Consider the following 19,821-nt stretch of genomic DNA (forward strand, 5'->3'; position numbering starts at 1 on the left):
TGTAAGTCTGCATGCAGAATAAATACCTCTCTTTAATAAGGCACCTTTATAAATGGTTGTAAATAAGCTTTATTTATGGTTAAGTCATTTACTACTACTTTGTATATCAACTAATTTTGAAAGCAACTTTTGGGTGGCCGTGCAGGTTGTGAAAAGTCGTGAGAACAGCTAACAGCTTATTAAGCAATTATTAATGGATTACTTTGCAACTTAATAACTGTTATTACCAAATAATAAATGATCAGCAAAAGGGATTTTTTCGCAACTTGCAATCCAAAATTTTTTTTAAAATGGCCTTTAACCGATCTTTAAATAATTTGCAAATACTTTAAATATTTGTTATAAAGCCATTAGTTACCGCTTATAAACCCTTTATAAAAAAAATAAATAAACGTGCATGTTTAGAGCAGTGTAAACATACTTGTATGTATCTTACAGTGTGTGTGCCTTATTCATCATTGCAAAGATGAAGTCTACAGTCTAGGTTATAACCCATTCATAAGTGTATTTTAGAATATTTAGGTCCAGGTAAGGGCTTTACATGCTATTTATAGTCCGCTAAACCTAACCATAACACTGTATCTGTCTTCCTGTGATAATATGGCGTCACGGGGTTAATACTCTTCCTCATCCAAAAATAGTCGGTCACACGGAAATATGCTGTGGCGCTGTTCACAGAGTCCAGCAGTCGGTCACGAGTCTGCCTAAAAAAAAAACCTCTGGAGTTAAAATTAATAAAACCCGTCCAGGAGGGGGCTGGAGCAGCAGCTCCGGTACCGGTAGTCGGACTCGGTGCCAGTTTTTGCTGTCAGGGAATTCCGGGGTGACGTCACGTGTACGCGCGCGCCTCTGTGTGAGCACGCGTAGTCTGTCCATGTCTGTCCCTTTAAAACAGAGCTCAGCGCAATACGATCCTGCCCGGCTGTCTGTGTGTGAGTGTGTGTGTATAGCTGAGGAGAAAAGGAGCTCGACGCGGAGAGATACAGAGAGCCGAGCGAGCGGGGCTGTCGCAGCACGGCGAAGGCAGCCATCAAACGGAATAATAACCAGAATATAGAGAAGAACAGACCTATCGCGGACATCACAGAGGCGCCCTCCGGTCGGTCAGGCGGCTCAAGTTTCGTGCTTGTGTCGAGAGGACGCGACAGAGACGGGATTACTGGGCTGCTCTCCGCTCAGCCGGCTGGTCGGGAATTTCTCTGCAGACTCGGCGCTTCAGACTTGCGGAATAAAAGGCTACTGTGGACCTCAGGGAACCGGATATTTCTATTTGGAAATTATTTTATTTCTGGAGCGTCCATTTGAAAGTGACCTACTTAAATGAACGGTGAGTGCTGTGTGACCTGGGAGCATTTAAAAGCCCAGTCGACTATGTTTTGGTTTGTAAGCAGGCAAAGTTACTGCTCGTGAAAAAAAGTAACGTTAAGTTTTAACCCAAGTCAGTATGTCGAGTTATGTCTTCATTAACCTTATTATATGTTGTACCAGGTCGTTTTGTTGTTGATTGAAATACGATCTGTTGCGATTCAGGACAGCAGGGAGTGAATTATTGTAATTTATTAAAGCAGGGCGCTTGCTCGTGTGATCGATGAGGTGGGGGAATTTCGCTGTGTTATTTCTCAAACCCAGGTGAATCCCACGCGTTTGTCTGTTCGGCGAATTGTTTTCCTCATCCACGGTTGATCATCTTTACCGGACATGTTTAATCATACAGGGCACGTGGATGAGAGTAGTTTCTGTAAATTGGCTTTGATGTGAATGTGGGGTTTATGGGCTTTTTTTGTCAAATGCCCCAACCCCCCCTCCCCAAAGTTTTGTCCCAGGGAAGGCTATGTGAGGGTATGTATATTTCAGTGTAGGACTCAGTTTGGCTAAATGGCTGATAATAACTGGTAAGAGTAGCCTACAAAGTATTCGTCCTAATACATCCAATCATTAAATAGTGAAAAATACCTCATCCTTATATTGCGTTGGGACACCCCGGGTCCTAGCTTGGTCATTGTTGCCCCTGAACACTCATGATCATCCCATGGCTTGAAAATTGAAGGAGAGCTAGAGGACAAGGAGAGAAATTGCCTGTGTAAGGAGATCTCACGCCATTGTGTTAGTGTGTGTGTGTGTGTGTGTGTGTAGGAGTGGGGGGTGGGCAGGATCACTGAGGTCGGCAGCCGTATAAAGTGAATGGATAGCTGCCACCCCCCATCACCCTCCAGTCAATCCTTACGCACACAAAGAGCCGGATTGAAAGGAAGTGATTTGCATCAGCTCTCATTTTGGGGAGGGGGGAGGGGGCGGTGTTTTGGTGCTGTCCTTAGGGTCTGGTTTCAGTGCACTGAAGTATGACCACATAGTATTGTTTGGTCAACGTGATCTGTTATCCAATCATCACCTTTTAGAGGGACCACTCGTCCAAAATTGAAAACCGAATTCACCTTGTGACTTTCAAACACCTTTGGCGCTCTTATCTTGCTCCACGCAAGCTATGACGTCAATAAAACCAACGGGAGTAAGCTGGGTGTAGTTATGCCTACAGTCCACGCACCTTAACACACCCAGCTGGCGCCTGTGTCTTTTTTGGCCCGTGCGTTTTGGGCAGTTTTCACCCACATTGCGCACAGCGATGAGTAACAAATACCAAAACAGTGGAGGTTAAACAAGGACGATGTCGAGTAGTTTGGGGGCGTGGCGATGTCTTATTGGAATCAATCCATAGTTGTTGATATGGTGGTTGTTATTGCCTCTCCTCCCACAGAGGTTAAACGTTAGTCACTTTTTCTTTTTGCAGTTGATGGGGAATTTGTGGCTGGATTGTCACTTTATGACCCGCAATAAACGAGCCCAGATCAGGAAGAGCGGGAGTGTGCTGGCATGGGGTCGCGAAGAAAACAAAAAAAGAAAAGCCTTTGAAGGTCCACTTCCGATCAATCAGATCGATTGGCATGGAAACCAGTGGCGCGGGTTGTCTCTGCGTTTGATGTCGGAGGTTGTAAAAAGCTGGAGCTCCGAATCGCTCCACACAGACTTTTGGCTGTCTGTGTGCTGCCACAGCTCTTCCCCGCCCCCGTTTTGTCCCGTGATCTCAATTGGAGCGCGCGCGCGCGTGTGTGTGAGTGAGTGAATGAACAATCGCCGCCCATTTTACTATGAGTGATGACGAACATGGGGGAATATTGAAATGTTACACACGCGTGCCAGGAGGAAGAGGGAGACAGAGATGACGGTGGAAATAAGGCTGCTAACTCAACAATAGCGATTGAGTCACACAACTTGAGTAATCAGAAGAGGAGTGTGTGTGTGTAAGTGTGTGTCAGGACTCCCACCCTCACCCCACAACTCAGTAGCTGTGACCAGGATGTTACAGGCTGGTAAAAGCAAATTAAGGATTACTTTGATCTAATTAAGATTTTCCTTTATGTGTGGGCTGGCATGGGAAATGGGTCAGTAGGCCTGCTTAAAGTGCTTACACATCTATTTCGACAGTTGACCGGAATGAAACCAGCTGTGTGTGTGTGTGTGTGTGTGTTGGCCATGTGACAGTCAATCAGATTCTGGGGGGTTCTCCTGCATCATTCTCCTGATTCAGAAAACAAATAAAACCGTGTTTGTGTGTGTTTGTTTCAAAGGGAAGCGGGTGGGGAAGTGGTCGGAGGTCATGATGAAACGCCAGTTTTGTATGACACCACGCTGTTGCAGCCTTTCCAGTAAAGGGTGTCGTTTCTCCTCTAGAGAGCAACACAAAATGAGAGAGTGGGAATAAGGAAGGTGTGAGACAACATCTGTCACGCTGAAGATTTCTCAAACACTCCCCACACAACCCAAGAGGTTAGGCGTGAAAACACAAGGTCTCCTACATTTTAGCTGGCACAGTATTTGGAAAGAAGTTGAGGAATTCCCTGTCACATCATGTCAGAAGAAACACTGAACATCCAAAGGGACACTATCATAGCTATTGCATGTTTATTGACATTAAGTACAGTATTTTTATAGTACATTCAAATTTATTGCAGTATAACTGGCTGTAGGGTTTATGGCTGCAGGATGAAGAGTTTAGAGTTTGGTGGGGGGCAAAGGGGGGCAAAAACTCAGTCAACCAAGTGTGGAATTCCACCATGCAGTGTGAGAGTGCCTGCTGTGGATCCTGGTCTCTCAGAGTAGGGACCAGGCACCAACAAACAGGAAGCTCCTGACTTCAGTAGGGTCTGGCATATTTACAGGGTCATTGTCTGGCATTTTAGCTCTATTAGGTATGAAATGCAAAATAGTGAAAAGAGCAAATATAACAGGCACGCTGTAGAATATAATGTGATTAAGGTTTAATGATCTTGAGGGAAAATTGGGTCAATGCCGCAGAAATAATAAGGTTCAAATGAGTTTAAATCACAAATGAAGCCAATAAAAGCAAAAACATAGTTCAAACTAAAGGAGGGTATGCGCATGAAATGCTTTTAGGTTTGAAACATGGAAAAGCAGCATGGACTACATTAATCACTAACATGTATGGATGAATACATCATCGTTAATATTACAAATTTCTTTTTAGTTCCTATGGCCCAACAGGACCCTGCTATACTGCCAGCCAACGACGAGGCTTAGACTTCCCTGATGTAAATATTGGTCATACACGCAGCTGTTGTCTCGCTCCGGTTTCTGTTAATGCTGTATTTTGGACCTGAGAACGGTAAGGATGAACGGTTCAGTATAATTCAGTCCAGAAGTTGAGTAGTGAACTAACTGAGAGCTTTTATAGGAGTGGGCAGCCACAAGCCGAGCAAATAGGCTAACGTAAGCCATGGCAGCATTTCCAACATGGAATCAACAACGATACTACAGAAAAAGACACTGTCTGGAGATTAAATCTGTACTACGTGAATAGAGCTGTGTTAGAGTAACAGTAACAGTTTACCTCCTATTTGCCTGTTCAGCCGAGTGAGAGAAAAAGGCGAAAGTTTTCCCTCCGAGTTCAGTTCCTCTCTGTTATCTCTGGCTCTTTGCCACCGCCGATGATGCCACGACAGATGACTCACACACAAAGTTACACATGGTTAGTGACACCTTGGAACATATTTTCATCCTTTTGTTATATATATAATAAAACAAACTCATCCCGCTTACTGTTACTACTTTTACCCACCTTGACCACGGCGGCAAAAATAAAAAAAGCCAGCGAGTTGACCTGTGTGCATCATGGGAGATTTATATATTTTTTTAAAAAAGCATCAAAGATAAACGACACTGGTATTTGAGGAATATGTAAACAGACCTCGGATTCTCTGGACTAGATGAACAAACAGTGGCGTCATAACAAAGGCGGTCAGCCTGCGTCACATTTGTTTGGATAAAGTCAAAATCTGTGCGTAATTACACCCACTGTAAGAACAACGCTGCACTGACCATCTGCAGGCGTCCTGTTAGTAACTCTGATGCATATAGCACTCGCGCACATGTTGTTTTTATTTGTTATTCACTCACACACAGACTGCTGGGTGGATGAGACATGGTGTTATGAGTCCAGGGGAGGAAGGCGATGGTGCGTGAGGTCAGCCTGCCCTGTGCCTCAGTAAACATGTTGATCACTAAAGACCTCTCTGTCTGTCTCTGCCTCTCTAGCGTCGTTTAATAACTGTTAGTGAGGACGCCGCTACTTCCCTTGGTAACTGTTGCTAAGGGAGCAGAGTTTTGTCTTGTTTAGTGAATTTCTGAGGTAGTTTGTGTGTGTGTGTGTGTGTGTGTGTGTGTGTGTGTGTGTGTGTGTTAGTCCTGGAACAGAATCACCAGGAGAGACACAGAGCAGTACGAGGGAGGGGGGATTTTGCCGTTGTGATTTTTTTTTTCCTGTAAAAAGAGGCAGCGTGGTGTTCTGTCTTGTCCTGGGCTTTTCTCAGATTTGTTATTGAACACAAACACCCGGAGAAGCAGAAAGAAAAGTTTGGGGGCTTTTGAGGTCGCCCAAGTGTGGAAAGCGAGAGTGACGGTGATCGAGCCGTTGTCAGTTGTCACTGAGACGCCCACATGCTCTCAGATTTCCGGTTTGTCGGGACTTACACGCTGTTTTCCTTTTCGCCAGGTGTTGAGTCATTCTTTTCTTTTCTCTTTTTTGTTTCTATCTCGCACGCACACACCTCGAGCTAGACGGCAACAAATGTGTTATGTCTGCCGAGAAATCCAGACTGATGTTTCTGATGTAGTAATGCGGAGTTTCTGTGAAAGTTAAGCAGGGTGCACAAGTGACTGGGAGAAGTCATTCACACACACTCGCACACTCATTCTACGTCATATGTTTATCATTCACTTTTACCAGAAGCTAAAAAAAGGGGGGATGGCAAACAAAGCTTTTCACATAACACCCAGGGTCAGAGCCAAGTGAGCAGCTTTTCAAAGTCATGTTTTTGCCGACGAGGCTTGTGTGAGTCATGAGTTGGACACACGTGCTCTTCACACAAGACGGCCGTGTGTCTGAGGTGTATTTTAGGAGCCGTGACTTAAACCAGTCAGGTTTTTGAATAGACATTTCACATCTGCAGAGACGTCATATTAGTCACATAACGATCACTGTCATCTACTTTTAACAGTCAAAATGCTTTTAACAGACTAAAACACACACATCTTTTCAGACAGGAAACCCCAGCTTTCAAACCCCTCCCCAAGGCCTCTCTCTTACACACACACACACACACACACACACACACACACACACACACACACACACACACACACACACACACACACACACACACACACACACTCTTCAGGGAGGCCTACTTCCTGTGGTTGTGACGACTGCTTCCTTTCCCCTCCGAGCTCTGTTCCCCTTCTCTTTAACTTAACACGCACGTGCATCTGCTCTGTGTGTGTGTGTGTGTGTGTGTGTGTGTGTGTGTGTGTGAGAGGAAGACAGAAGCACCACACTAACCCAGTTGTGTGTTGTCAATCACAGGCCCAGATGTAAGGCTGGTAAGTCAGGAGACAAAAGGGGCCTCAAGATTTCCACCAGCCCCCACCCCCTTTTTCCACAAACAGATAAAAATGTAGGCCAACTGTTTCTCATCACCAAGCATCCGGAAATCAACATTCTCATCTCTTAAATGCTACGCAGCCAAAGCGGATCTTTTAGAATACAAATAAAATTGACGGTGAAAAAAGGTGGCGAGAAACTGACCACCAACAGCCAAAAAGAAACCACCAACTTCACTCTGCTGTTTCACAATCTACTGAATGTTGAAATAACAAGCGTTGTCAACCCGGCAGAGGTCCCCCCTGTGCTTTAAGGCCCCTCTCTGATATTGCCCCAATATAGAGCAGATGTGAGGGAGTGCGCATGTAAGCCAGGAGGAGACAACGTTAGAGAGCTTTCATCTGGCTTGTTATGGCTGGCTGGCGTGCCGCAGAGCGTGGAAGGCCTAGGTGTAACTGGGGGAAGGGTGAGGTCAGCGCTCTGTCCCCCGGATGAAGGGCTGCGTTGTTGGGATGGACGCTAGCAGGAGACGTCTGTCCATCACAGGGGTCAGATGCTTCAGTGTTTGTGTGCTGTGTGTCCTCTGCTGACCTACACCGTCTTATGTGTGCTGACTGGAACAGCGTCTTCTGATTGTCTGTCTGTGTGTGTGTGTGTGTTAGGATGTGGACATGATGAAGTTAGCCCGCATCACCGTTTTGGAACGGCATGCGCTGACGTTTGCACACACGCAATCAAATAAACGTGTACACACGGGCGCACACACACACAGGCAGCCTGGCAACGAGGTGGGGGAGGACGGATGCAGGGGCTGGCTGTTCCTCTGTTGGTTGCGTGTTTGTGAGAGAGAGAAAGAATAGTGTTTCCTTCAGAACACGATCTCTATCTGGGACTGGTTATGTAATGGCCAAATGGAGTAGAGAGGGCGAGAGAGGACAGAACAAGACATAGAGACAGGAGGGAGACCGGGTCGTGCATGGCCTTTCCGTCATCCCCTGCCAGAAAGTTGTTGCTGCGGGACTTTTTCTCTCGCTCTATTTTCTGTTATCTGCCACTTCTCCCTGCCTTATCTGGTCATTTCTTATCAGACAGACTCTCTACAGTGACTTCACTAGGACAGTAACACTCTCCAGCTTCCTGCCATTAGTTTTCAGTGGTCTCGTCCTCTGTGGTGGTTCACACGGTCACTCCCGCGCTCTCAGTGTAAGCTGTCTTCTTACTCATCTACATCTTGCTCTTTCCCCAGGCAATATTGATTAACACTACCATGGTGCCAGTCAAATCTCCAGCTCAACAAATCATTCATCTTGTATTAAATGCAATGCTACTTAAGCAAGCGGAAAAACTCCTTGCAGGAAGGTTCAGGTTTTTCAAGAGGTAGAAAGGAGTCGAATTTTTATACTGCCATGGATACATTTTGCAGTGTTATGCCCGTTACTGCCTCTCCCTGTCTCCCTCCGCTCTATTTTCCTCTCATGGCCTCAGTGTGGTTGTCTGGCTGGGGACCAGAGCAGGCCAGTGGTTGGCAGGGAAGGGTGATGGTGAATAAATAAAGCTCATGGTAGTGACCAAGTAAGCTTCCCTATGCACAGCCACAAGCTCGTGGCTTGGGTTCGTCTGTCACGTGGGATTATGGTATTTATTTATTTTGTGTGTGTGTGTGTGTTTCTTTGTTAGCTGCCACAGAGGACTCAACAGAGCTCCTTTAGTTTCTTCCCAGCTTTTTGCTTGGTGTGGTTGATGACGGTTGACACCGCTCTGTCTCGTTGCCAAAGTTTCCTGCTTGGCCCCGCCTCCCAGCTGATTATTGAGTTATTGTCCCAGCAACACCAGCTAACTACAATGACGAGGGTGTTGACAGGAACAGCTCTTTGATGTCTGGTGTCGATTGGGGGGGGATTTCACTTGAATGAGATGTGCCGTTGGGGAATTTTTGATGTAACAGTGTAATAAGAGATAAATATATCAGCTGCGTATACTCTCACTGAGGCACTAGCAAGACTGTAGCAAAGGTCCTTAAATTACTTTGACTTAAACTTGAGTCACTTACTCTATGTACTCGGCTGTATAGAGCAACGCAACCGCTTGTTGTGGTTAAATTGAAGCAAAGTGAAAGCAAAAAGCAATCACACTTGCAGAGTGAGTGTTTTATCAATCAAACTTTTGTCACTCAAACTCAACAGATAAGAGATAAACGAGTGATCAACAGATTGATCAACGTGTTCGTAGAATTTGCCCCCTCATTTCTCATGAACTTACGGTTTGGTAGTTTGATTCTTCTATTGGCCATGAACCCCTCCCTCCCCTCTGCAGCTCATCATCACATCCTGTTTGTGAATCTAAACACACACACACACACACACACACACAATCAACCCATGCGTTGCGCTTCATAGGAAGCAGAAATGACATCATGAAGTCCGAGAAATTCCCGCTGCTGTCACATCTGTGCAGGCACCGAAACACGCCCCCCGGTCACCTGACTGTAAGGGGTGTTCCACGAGGGCGGAGCTTGCGTGGAGCGGTTTTGGGTAAGCCCTAGTCCACGCCGCTGAGTCATCGGGGGTTCCCCCGAAAAATTTAATGCGTAATGCTAGCACACAAGCACACACACTCGCGCTGTAGGCTCCATACACAAACAGTGCTGAACTGCTGGTGTAACCACATTTCATCACTTTCGTATCATTTGATAGAACCTGAGCTGGTATGTAACTCTGTCTGTGTACACTATCTGGTTTCAGGGTACTGAGTTTCTCACACTGTGCTGGTAGAGTGGCTGGGAGCAATGTGATCGCCAGCATAGCAACTGGAAGAGACGACCGTTTGGTCACAACAGAGATAAACACACACCCTCTATAAAAGTGGTAATTGCAACCTCGCCACTGTGTCCCTGTTTGCACTCACCAGTCACAACGGGGTGTCTTGCTAGATTTTTCATTATGTGTCTCGTTTTTTTTTATTTATTTAAAACTCCCACCTAGGCCCACTCTCCTTCCCTCTCCTGTATCTCCATAATGTTTTATTATTTTACTATGTTTCCCCAGCGCTGCTCTTGCTCATGTGATAGTTGACTTAGCCGGCCCAGCTCTTCCTGTTAGAGGCAGGCTAGCCTTGTTTGTGTGTCTGCTCGCCTGTTGAGCCGCACACAGTCACTCTCACCATTGTGTCTGCCTGCGAAGAGAAAAAAAGAGTGAGCGAGCAAGAGCCCCCCTCGCTCCCATTGTGCCTGGCCTCTCCTGACGATTTACCCTTTCACCTCCGAGCCACCTTCAAGTTTTCAGTACTGCTGTGAAACCAGGCATCACCACAGAAGTCAGGAAACCAGGAGGGGTGAGGGTAGTGACGATTCACTGTCTAGAAAGTGAGAAAAGCGAGGCAGCAGAGGTTGTTGTTGGTTCCCACTGAAAGCAAAGACCATCGTCAGCCTTGAATTAGATCTTTAGGTTTATGACAGTTGTGATCAGAACTCTGAGTATCGTGTTTAGTGAGGTTTCATGTTGTTTCTATGACAGCTTGACATGAATGCTTTTGTCTGCTCTGTCTTTCAGGTTTGACGGGGACCCCAGGGAGATGATTGGCAGCCGAAGCTGAGAGTTAACACATCTGTGAATCAATAACTTGGTGCTACTCTAAAAGGTACGCTCGGCATGAGTGTGTGTTTGTCTGAAAGCATGCTGTGTGCAGTCTTGACAGTTAACGCCAGCCTATCTTCACAGAGCAGCAGAGCCTGGTGGATGGTGATCCCCGTGAGGCGGAAGGGGAGAGATAGATAGAGAGGCCGGCGTGTGTGTGTGTGTGTGTGTGTGTGTGTGTGTGTGTATCACTAAATAGCACCCCTCCTGACAAGCTAAAAGTGTACAGCGTTTGAAATATCCCCTACTGAGCTTTAAATAGAGAGAGAATGATCCAGAACTGGTGGGAGGAAGAAAGGAAGAGAAGAGGAACTGGTGGGAGGAAGGACTGCGTATGACCAGAGCTAATTTAGGAAAACTGGTGGAAGAGTGCTTTGCTGAGCAACATAAATGAATCATAACCTGTGTGTGTGCATGTCTGTGTCACTCTAAACTACTGCATTATACATTGCTTTTCACTTACCTTATTCATCTGTTACATCTTTATGTGTTTGTTTTAACATTAGTTTTCAACCGCACTGGTGAAGGTGAAGGTGCGAATACATGCCTCGCAGCTTTTGTCAGAGATCTCTTTTGTTGTCTTTTTTAAATCGAGGTACTACACAGACTTATTTGTATCTTGACACCTTGTGTCTTTTGTATTTTCTGTGTGTGTGTGTGTGTGTGTCTGTCTGTGTGTAGGTGTTTGTGTCCAGTGTTTGAGAAAGCAGGGAGGGGAGTGTAGCTGGAGTTATCTCTCAGCTTCTTTTATGCGTTTTCCACTCAACCGCTTCCTTTGTGTCGTCTCAGTGTACGTGTGTATATGTGTGTGTGTGTGTGTGTGTGGGAGAAGGTGTGTGGGCGTTTTCATGGCACTGTTCCTGCTCTTGACTCCGCTCCACCTCCCTCCATCCCTTCCCTCTTCTCCATCTCCACCGTTTCTCCTTAATCTATCCTTCCATCCTGTTCAGACCGTCTGTCGCTGCTGCCCCCCTCTCTCCCCCCTCTCCCTCTCCATCACGCCTGCCGTAATGAGATTAAACCTTAGTGAATCCACTGGGCATCCACATGCACACACACTTTAGATACACACATCCTTCACAGTGCTGCAGCGTACACACACACACACACACACACACACACACACACACACACAATCATCCACTTAAGAGCGCACACTATTCTCTCTCACATGCACTAAATCAGCACAAGCCTGACACAACCATGCAGCTTGCACACTTGGCATCGCTTCCAACACCACACACACACACACACACACACACACACACACACACACACACACACACACACACACACACACACACATGGCATGTGACCAAGGCCTCTCACTCTTAGTCTTTCCCACTGCCTCTTGTTATCAGGAGGCCCATGGTAAGGATTACAGTAACCCCAGGTCTGTCCTCGTAGGTGAGCTCCCCACTGAGCCATCTGGGCCTCAGTAATAATCCTGTTCCATACAGACTGGCTTACTGGTGCCTCCTGCAGGCCGACTGACTCATAGCACAAGGCTACAGACAAAGACATCCATCATGATTTGAGACTTCAAGCAAATCTAAGTTATGCTAATGTTGCTCAGGGGAGGGGGGGCGGGGGGGGGGTCCTCACCAGAGCACAATCAGTGGAAATTTCAATGGCGAGAATTGGGTGTAAATAAAGGTAGCCTCTGCAGTCACAGTAAGCTCTCCCCTGCCCTCTATTCTACTTAAACCCTCCCGCTGCCAACCTCTGCAACTCGCACACATACACACACAACTAGCTTCTATAATAGAGAGCCCACTGGCGTTTATTGACTTTTCAGTGTGTCTCTGTCTAGCGTATTCTCATAGTGGCTCTCCTGTTCTTCTCTCTCTCTCTGCAGCCAATAGGCTTTTGGGTTCTTGGTGCTAAAGAGTCGGACAGTACAGATATTCTCAGTGTTGGAGTGAGGCCCTCTCTGTGCTGCAGTGGAGGGCTTCACAGACACAGCTAGTCTAGTAAGTACAAGCTCTCTAATTCACCTGAATGACATTTAATGACAGACATTGTGTTATAATTATGTATATTATTACTGTTATATTACCTTTTTTTTTAAAGTTAGTACCGTTAGTCCATAGATAAACAACCTGTTTACATGTATAAATAGGTTTAAATTAAAGCATGACATTTCAAATAAATCATCTCTTTTAAATTGCTATATTTAAGTTGTAAGTAAGAGAGGTAAGTATCCCACAGCTATAGCCCATAATTTTAATTGGGCCAGCTAGTAATTGTAGTGCAGTAGCTTTTTAAGGCAGTCCATGGAACCCTGGTGTTTGTTGCATAATGACAAGTCCACCATTTGACCACAAATCTACTATGGATGCCATAATAATAAAAAGATCATGGTACGTTTTTAACGGTAACACAATGTGATTATACTTTGGGGTGGCTGTGGCTCAGGAGGTAGAGCAGGTCGGCCACTAATCAGAAGAAAATGTAAAGATATTAAAGTAGTACTTTCCATCTTGCTCTTCATCCAAATGGTTTTTCTGTATGTAAGCGTGTGAGTAAACTATGTTACTAACATCCACAGGCTGGATGCATCACGCAGTAGAGCAGTTTGGCGGGCGTGGCACGCGGGATTCCTTCCCTCTGGACGGACTCAACCGGGGACCATGGACTCCCATGGGCGGCCGCGCCTGGCAGCCACCTGCCAGGTCTGTAGCCAGGACAACACATACACAAACTTTTACTAACCCCTTTGTTCATTAAAACCGCCAGGTTGAACCTGTTTATTTTTTTAACAGAGAGCTGAAGTAAAAGCTCAACAACCTTGGTGTAAAAAATGCAAGAAATATCCTCTGACTGTATGGTGTGTGTTCTCTCTGTTCCCTGTCAGGTGTTCGCCTGGAATGAACCAACACCAGCTCCTTTCCCATCTACCTCCTAGTCCTATGGGTGGACTGAACCATCCCAGTAAATTCTTTAGTAATGGGTAAGACGAGCACCAAATCGTCAGTGAAAATCAACAAAATGACATGAGTGTGCTGTTCTTTTTTTGTGTGTTTATTTGTCATAATATTGTGTAACCCCTTTTTTTTTGGCTGTCCAGGCCCATGCGAGGAGGTGAGAAGCTTGAGCTCCCACAGCCAATGTTACCAGGTCTTCAGAGGGAGCAGCAGAGACCTCCTCCTCATCATCATCTTCATCCTCCACCTCCCCACAGAGCATGGGAGCAACTAGGTCAGCTGTATGAATCCCACCTCCCTCCTCAAGGACATTCTGTTCCCCTGCCCAACGAGCATTCACTCCGTCTCCATAATGGAGGCTATGCAGGCAGCGGCGGGTCTCTCCCCAACCCCCATCTTCCCCCCAGCAGACAAAACCAGCTATTTAAGGTGAGTAACCTGCTACAAGATGATGATGATGATGGAAAATGCATGCAGATTGTTTTCACAGTTGAAAAAAATGACCCTCTTCACGGTTTCTGTGTTGTCTTTACTGTCTGCTTTAGTTTGGGGGTCCTCAGGAGCAGCATGTCCCCCGGGGTCCACCATTGCTGGGAGATGAGATGTGGGCTCAGGTGCACCAGGTACGAGCTCTCTAATTGGCTATGATTGTGTTTCATTATCCATATAGACATAGACCAGTCTCTTTTCTGGCTGTCATATCTGCTGCGACAAGCCAGTGTCACCGAGCTTTGGCTGAATATTTCAGCAAAGGAATGTTTTTGAACTGACACTGCAATAGTTGCACTGGTTGTCTACACTGATCCTTTCATTTCTCTGTTCACAGCAGAGGGGCTACCCAGGGAAGATGCAAGGGGGTCAGCTGAAGAGACCAGGTCCTCCATTGGGAGAGAACTCTGTTATCCAGCACACTCCTCCGCCATCACTGCACCCGTCGTCCCGCCCCGCCGCCGAGGACCGCCCTAGCCCAAGCAAGAGGAAAAAGAGTTCGGATCAGGTATCAGACAGAAATAAGCGGATTATTTTGTGTTATACCAAAACAGCCACAATGAGTGGCAATTTGCGACCACAGTTCTAGATTTTCTTTCTTTACTTTGAGTGGAAATTATTGTAACATCCCACTCACTGTGCAGGTATCCCATCATGGGCTGCAGCGCTTCCCTGGCCCTTCTTTGACATCTCCGCACCAGTCTTCGGCCCACCACCTCCCTCTAAAACCTGCCTTCTGGAACCCCATTCACAAGAACAACAGCACTTCTTGGCAGCCCCCGACATCTGAACGCAAGAACACGCCATCCCAGGAGTTCCAGGTCCGAACAGTAAGAAAATGTCCCTTCAATTAGATATATGGTATTTGGACCCAGAGGTTAATATTTTACTGTTGGATTAAGTGGTGTCATAAAAGAGTTTTATATTACTAATGATCCTCTTTTGCGTTCTTTCTCCTTCTGTATTGTTTAACAGGAAACCAACAAACATGGAATGGGCAGCTACACCCAAAAATCCTCTCCTGCCTCTTCCACTCCTTCAAACCTCTCCCCTCCAACAAACTCTTCTCCGGGAAGCTACAACCAGGGATGTGCTCCTCAGCTTCAGAAAGACACATTCCAACCTCAGGCTGTAAACCAGCAGCCCACCACCCTTCACTCCTCCTACCCCAGCCCCAGCTCAAAACTGGGGCTAGGTTCACCCTGCCAGGCCATGGAGCCTCATGGTGCTCACAACCAGAGAGGCCCTCTCACTGGGGGCCAAGGTGGCAGCCAAGCTACCTCTCACACGGCATCTACCCCAACCAGGGGAGACAGAAATCAACACCTACATGCGCAGTCGTCACCAGCAAACCCTCCTGCTACCAGCAACAACAACAGCAGCAGCAGCAGCAGCAGTGTGCCTTACAGCCACTTCCAGCCTCATCCAGGGCTGGGGCACCAGGGTCCCCCTACTCGTCCTCCAACCCCTCCTCCTGCCAGCAGCACCTCAGTACCTCAGCAACAGCAAAGTGGGCCTCATGAGGCCTGGAGATACCAGAGGAGGCCCAGCAGTCACTCCCTAGTGAGTACAAGTCTTTCACTCAGTAGTTTACATCAGTTTGTTCTTCGTGTTATGGTCATTTGATATAATGCAGCAGGTGTTTTTACTCTGAAATAAACAGGATATCACAAAAAAGTATATATTATATACAATAAAGTATATCTTCTGATCTATATTGATCATTATCAAATTAATTAATTGACATTGTTCTGTATGTTTGTCTTTAGGAGTCGGGCATCTACAGGCCTCCAGGACTGCTACCTCAGCACCAGCAGAGCCACAGTCAGGTCATGGATAGTCAGGTTCCAGGTCCCCCCCAACATCACCATCATGTCAGCCCTCCTCTGCCCCCAACAAACTCCACTCGAACACCTGTCATCACCCCCAATCTTCCCATATCGCAGGGCTCCTGCTCCATCAGCGGCTATAGAAACAGCAGCAGCTCTAGAGGTGTAACTATGGCTGGCGCCTCCACGGTGACTACATCACCCCCTGCTGGTTGCCCTGTGAACAACGGCAGCAGTAATAACAGTTGGCAGGGAGGAAGACAGCCGGTAACCCAACCCTCCACCAGAGGCGTCAGTGGCCCCGCCTCTCAGCTGGATGCGCTGCTGCAGCCAGGATGTCAGAGAGGCCAAGTTGCCAACCAACCTCACCAGCAGGGGCTGGCCACACCACAACAGGGACCCACCAAGTCCCAACCCACGAAGGGGAAGATGTCATTCTATTCTCAGGCTGAACTGGAGCAGCCTCCTGCGTTTTCCTCATCATCGTCTTTGTTCTCCTCAGGGCACCAGAGGGCAGGAGACAGTGTGATTACAAGCAGAGTTTCAAATCCTCTTCCTAGCTCTCCCACTACATACCGCCCAGCTCCGCGCTCCACTGTCCGCTCTGGCCCTCAGACTTCCAATCCAGCCCTCTCCTCTAGACTGGGTCATCAGTCAGACTCAACACAGGCGTACTCTCGGCCGCAGGTTTGTCCACCAGCTCCAACCTCTGCTCCTCAGTCTATCGAAGAGGCTCTTGACAAGCTCGACGCAGAGCTAGAGGGTCACATGCAAGCTGAAGAAAGGAGGAAGAGGGACAGAGAGGAGCGCGAGAGAAAAATGAGAGAAGAGGAGAGGCGGAAGAAAGAATGGGAAATAAGACAAAAGCGGGACGAGGAGAGGAAGAGGAAAGAGCTGGAAAAGAAGGAGGAGGAGAAGAAAAAGAGAGAACTGGAAAGACAAGAGGAGGAGAGGAGAAGGAGAGAATGGGAGAGGCAGGAGCAGGAGAGAAATCGGAGACAAGAAGAGGAGAGGAGGAGGAGAGAAGCAGAGAGGCTGGAGGAGGAGAGGAAAAAGAGAGACTGGGAGAGGCAGGAAGAGGAGAGGAAAAAGAGAGACTGGGAGAGGCAGGAAGAGGAGAGGAAGAGGAGAGAATGGGAGAGGCAGGAAGAGGAGAGGAAGAGGAGAGAATGGGAGAGGCAGGAAGAGGAGAGGAAAAAGAGAGAATGGGAGAAGAAGGAGCGGGAAAGGAAGAGGAGAGAGTGGGAGAGGCAAGAGGAGGAGAGGAAGAAGAGAGAAGCAGAGAAGCAGGAGAGGAAGAAGAAAGAACTAGTGAGGCAGGAGGAAGAGAAGCGAAAACATAGAGAGTTGGAGAGGAAAGAGGAGGAGAAAAAGAGGATGGAGGAAGAGGAGGAACTGTGCTGTGCAAAAGGCAAAGAGCAGACAGCTATTGAAAATCTGGAGAGACTGCTTGCTGGCAGCACTTGTCCAACACCCCCACCTCCTCGCCTCTCTTCTGTTACTGCACCTTCATCAGGTCCATCGCCCCCCAACTCCCAGGCTTCACCCCCCTACCCCTGGCTAAGCCGTGGTGGCATACTCCCTGGTCCACCAGGCCAGACACCCACCGCCACTACTCCTGTTGAAAGGCTGCGGCCGCCCCCTCTTACACCTCAGACCGAGTATGCCAGGGAAAAGCAGCGGCAGAGGGAGATGAGGAGCAATTATGGCGGAACGACTTTCAGTCCCTCAACAACACTCAGCACCTCAGGGATGAACCAGTCGATATACGCCAACAAGCCCCCGGCAATGCAAGCCGCACCCAACCAGTCCAAAGACTCAGCCAGGGAGAGAGACGGCAGCCAACACTCCCTCCCTACCGTGGCACTTAGAGAGCCCCCAAAACTCTATCAGGCTTTTCCCAGAGAAACCCTCCCACCACCACCTTTATCCTCCAGCTCCAGCTCCACAAGGGGAAATGACTCTGACAGTGCTCAGTTTGAGGAAGAGCCCTCTGAGATGTCCACACTGCTCCCTGATGGTCTGGCTAACATTATGGCCATGCTGGATGAATCTATCAAAAAGGAAGAGGAGATGTATAGCAGTGAAAAGACTGGCTCCGCAGGTCTTCTTGACAACTTTGCTCCTAGTGTCCAGCCTATCAAGAACTACCTGTGTGCCCCAGACCTCATTCCGGCAACCAAGCATCAGCCCAACCAGGAAGACTTTGGATCCAATCAGCACGCTAGCCCTCCTGTGCTCAGCCGCCAAGGCTCTCTGGCGTCCCCTTGCAGCCGAACATCTTCTCTCAACGAGGAGGACGAGGACTACCTTAAACCTTCTCCAAATGTCCCTAAACAGTCAATGCACATGGGAATGGGAGTAGGCAACACCAATTACCGCCACAGTGACCTGGCTAAGCTTTATGGCCTCCCCGAGCAGACTAAAAGTGAGGCTGATGAGGAGGACGACGAAGAGGATTCTGAGACCCCATCATGTTCTCCACCACCCCAAAGACCCCACCTCCACCAAACGGGTGTAAACAACATGTTCAAGTCGCTAGCAACAGTCCTAGAGAGCCAGAAGTATGCTTACCGTGGTGGGCCTTTCGGAAGACCCCCTCCTTCGGCGCTGGTTGGGGTCAAATATTCCTCTTCACTTTCACTGGGCCCTGATATCTGCCGCCAGCAGCAAGGCAACTCTCCCACGTCAGATTCAACTAATCCACCGTTCAGTCCAGTTGTCCCACCTCTCAAGGCCTCTCCTGCTTCTCTGCTGGAGGATAAGAAACTGAAAATAGAGGACGCTGATGTCTGGAGAGATGATGGAGAGACACCAGAGGACAGAATGAAGTCTACCAAAAAGGAGAGCTTCCCTACAATAAACCCAATTAAGGTGGTCAAGGAGGAGCAACAGTTGACGACCATCTCTGAGTCGTCTCTGGCGGAGTTGGGCAAGAGCTGCGAGGTCATGCTCAGTCGACAGTCACTTCCCAACAAGAACTCCCATGATAAACCAGACAAAGTGGGGGACAGACACAAACCTAAAGTAAAGGAACACAGAGAGAAAGACAGAAACAGGGACAGAGAAAGGGAGAAAGAGAAGAAGAGGAAGCACGGTCACAGTCACAGCAGCAGCAGGAAGCATGAAGACCGGAAAGAAAAGAAGAAGCATAGAGAAAAGAGAGACGAGATGGCCTTCTCCTCTTCGTCATCCTCTTCATCCACTCACTCCAGCCACAAGCGGCACAAGGAGGGCAAGAGCCATAAGGAGAAGGATCGGAGAATTCTTGGTGACCTCAACCTCCAAAGCAAGGAGGGGTCTGAGAAGAATCGGGGTCATTGTGACACAGATAAAAAGAAACGCAAAGAAGCATCCGGAGCCAGCTCCACCAATGAGGGGGAGCACGCAGAGTGGGCCTCGGGAAGTTCTGAAGAGAGATCCTCCGAGCACAACAAAGGCCCTGAATCTGGTTCTTCACTAGGTTCAACAGACTTCTTGAAACTGAAGGCGCTGTCAGACGGGCCACCCAAGGAGCTGAAGATTCGTCTGATCAAAGTGGAGAGCGGGGACAGGGAGACGTTCATTGCCTCTGAGGTGGAGGAGAAGAGGATCCCTTTGGAAGACATCACCATCAAGAACACGGCCAGTGAAATTATCAGGTCCTGCAAGTAAGTGCACTGTGGACTTTTCATTAAACATTAAACGTGGTTACAATTTTTTTAATTCCCCCCCCCCACACTACCCAGTTTAAAGGACCCTTTTTTTCTGTTCTAGGGGGACCAGAATAAAAGAGAAGTTCAGAGAATCATTCTTGCTTCCAGCCTTCTCTGTCAAGCCCATCATGACCTCTGAGGAACGCATTCCAAGAGAGAAACTCAACCCTCCTACACCCAGCATCTATGTAAGTCACCATGTCCACTACATCTCATACATTTACTAGCTTCCTTTCAGTCTTTGGCTTTTCATTTGATACATGATGGGAAGTGAATAAATCAGCCAACAGAAAAGGT

General features: G+C 47.6%; 1 protein-coding gene across 3 annotated transcripts in view; it reads left to right on the forward strand.

The window, feature by feature from the left end:
* Positions 1–19,821, forward strand: part of kdm6ba (lysine (K)-specific demethylase 6B, a) — a 101,951-nt gene that overhangs the window by 77,234 nt on the left and 4,896 nt on the right. For 2 of the 3 annotated variants that reach the window (XM_046064111.1, XM_046064112.1), the window contains 11 exons: positions 10,501–10,588; positions 12,443–12,557; positions 13,136–13,259; positions 13,442–13,537; positions 13,655–13,940; positions 14,057–14,134; positions 14,338–14,508; positions 14,645–14,821; positions 14,976–15,563; positions 15,770–19,479; positions 19,586–19,712. In XM_046064111.1, coding sequence (XP_045920067.1) covers positions 13,141–13,259; positions 13,442–13,537; positions 13,655–13,940; positions 14,057–14,134; positions 14,338–14,508; positions 14,645–14,821; positions 14,976–15,563; positions 15,770–19,479; positions 19,586–19,712 — 5,352 coding nt within the window. In that variant the 5' untranslated portion in view covers positions 10,501–10,588; positions 12,443–12,557; positions 13,136–13,140. Of the gene's footprint in view, positions 1–946; positions 1,328–10,500; positions 10,589–12,442; positions 12,558–13,135; positions 13,260–13,441; positions 13,538–13,654; positions 13,941–14,056; positions 14,135–14,337; positions 14,509–14,644; positions 14,822–14,975; positions 15,564–15,769; positions 19,480–19,585; positions 19,713–19,821 lie in introns of those variants that run through there. The other variant, XM_046064113.1, reaches the window with a different exon arrangement.

This window comes from Micropterus dolomieu, linkage group LG12 (genome assembly GCF_021292245.1).
Source record: "Micropterus dolomieu isolate WLL.071019.BEF.003 ecotype Adirondacks linkage group LG12, ASM2129224v1, whole genome shotgun sequence".
Taxonomy (NCBI): Eukaryota; Metazoa; Chordata; class Actinopteri; order Centrarchiformes; family Centrarchidae; genus Micropterus; species Micropterus dolomieu.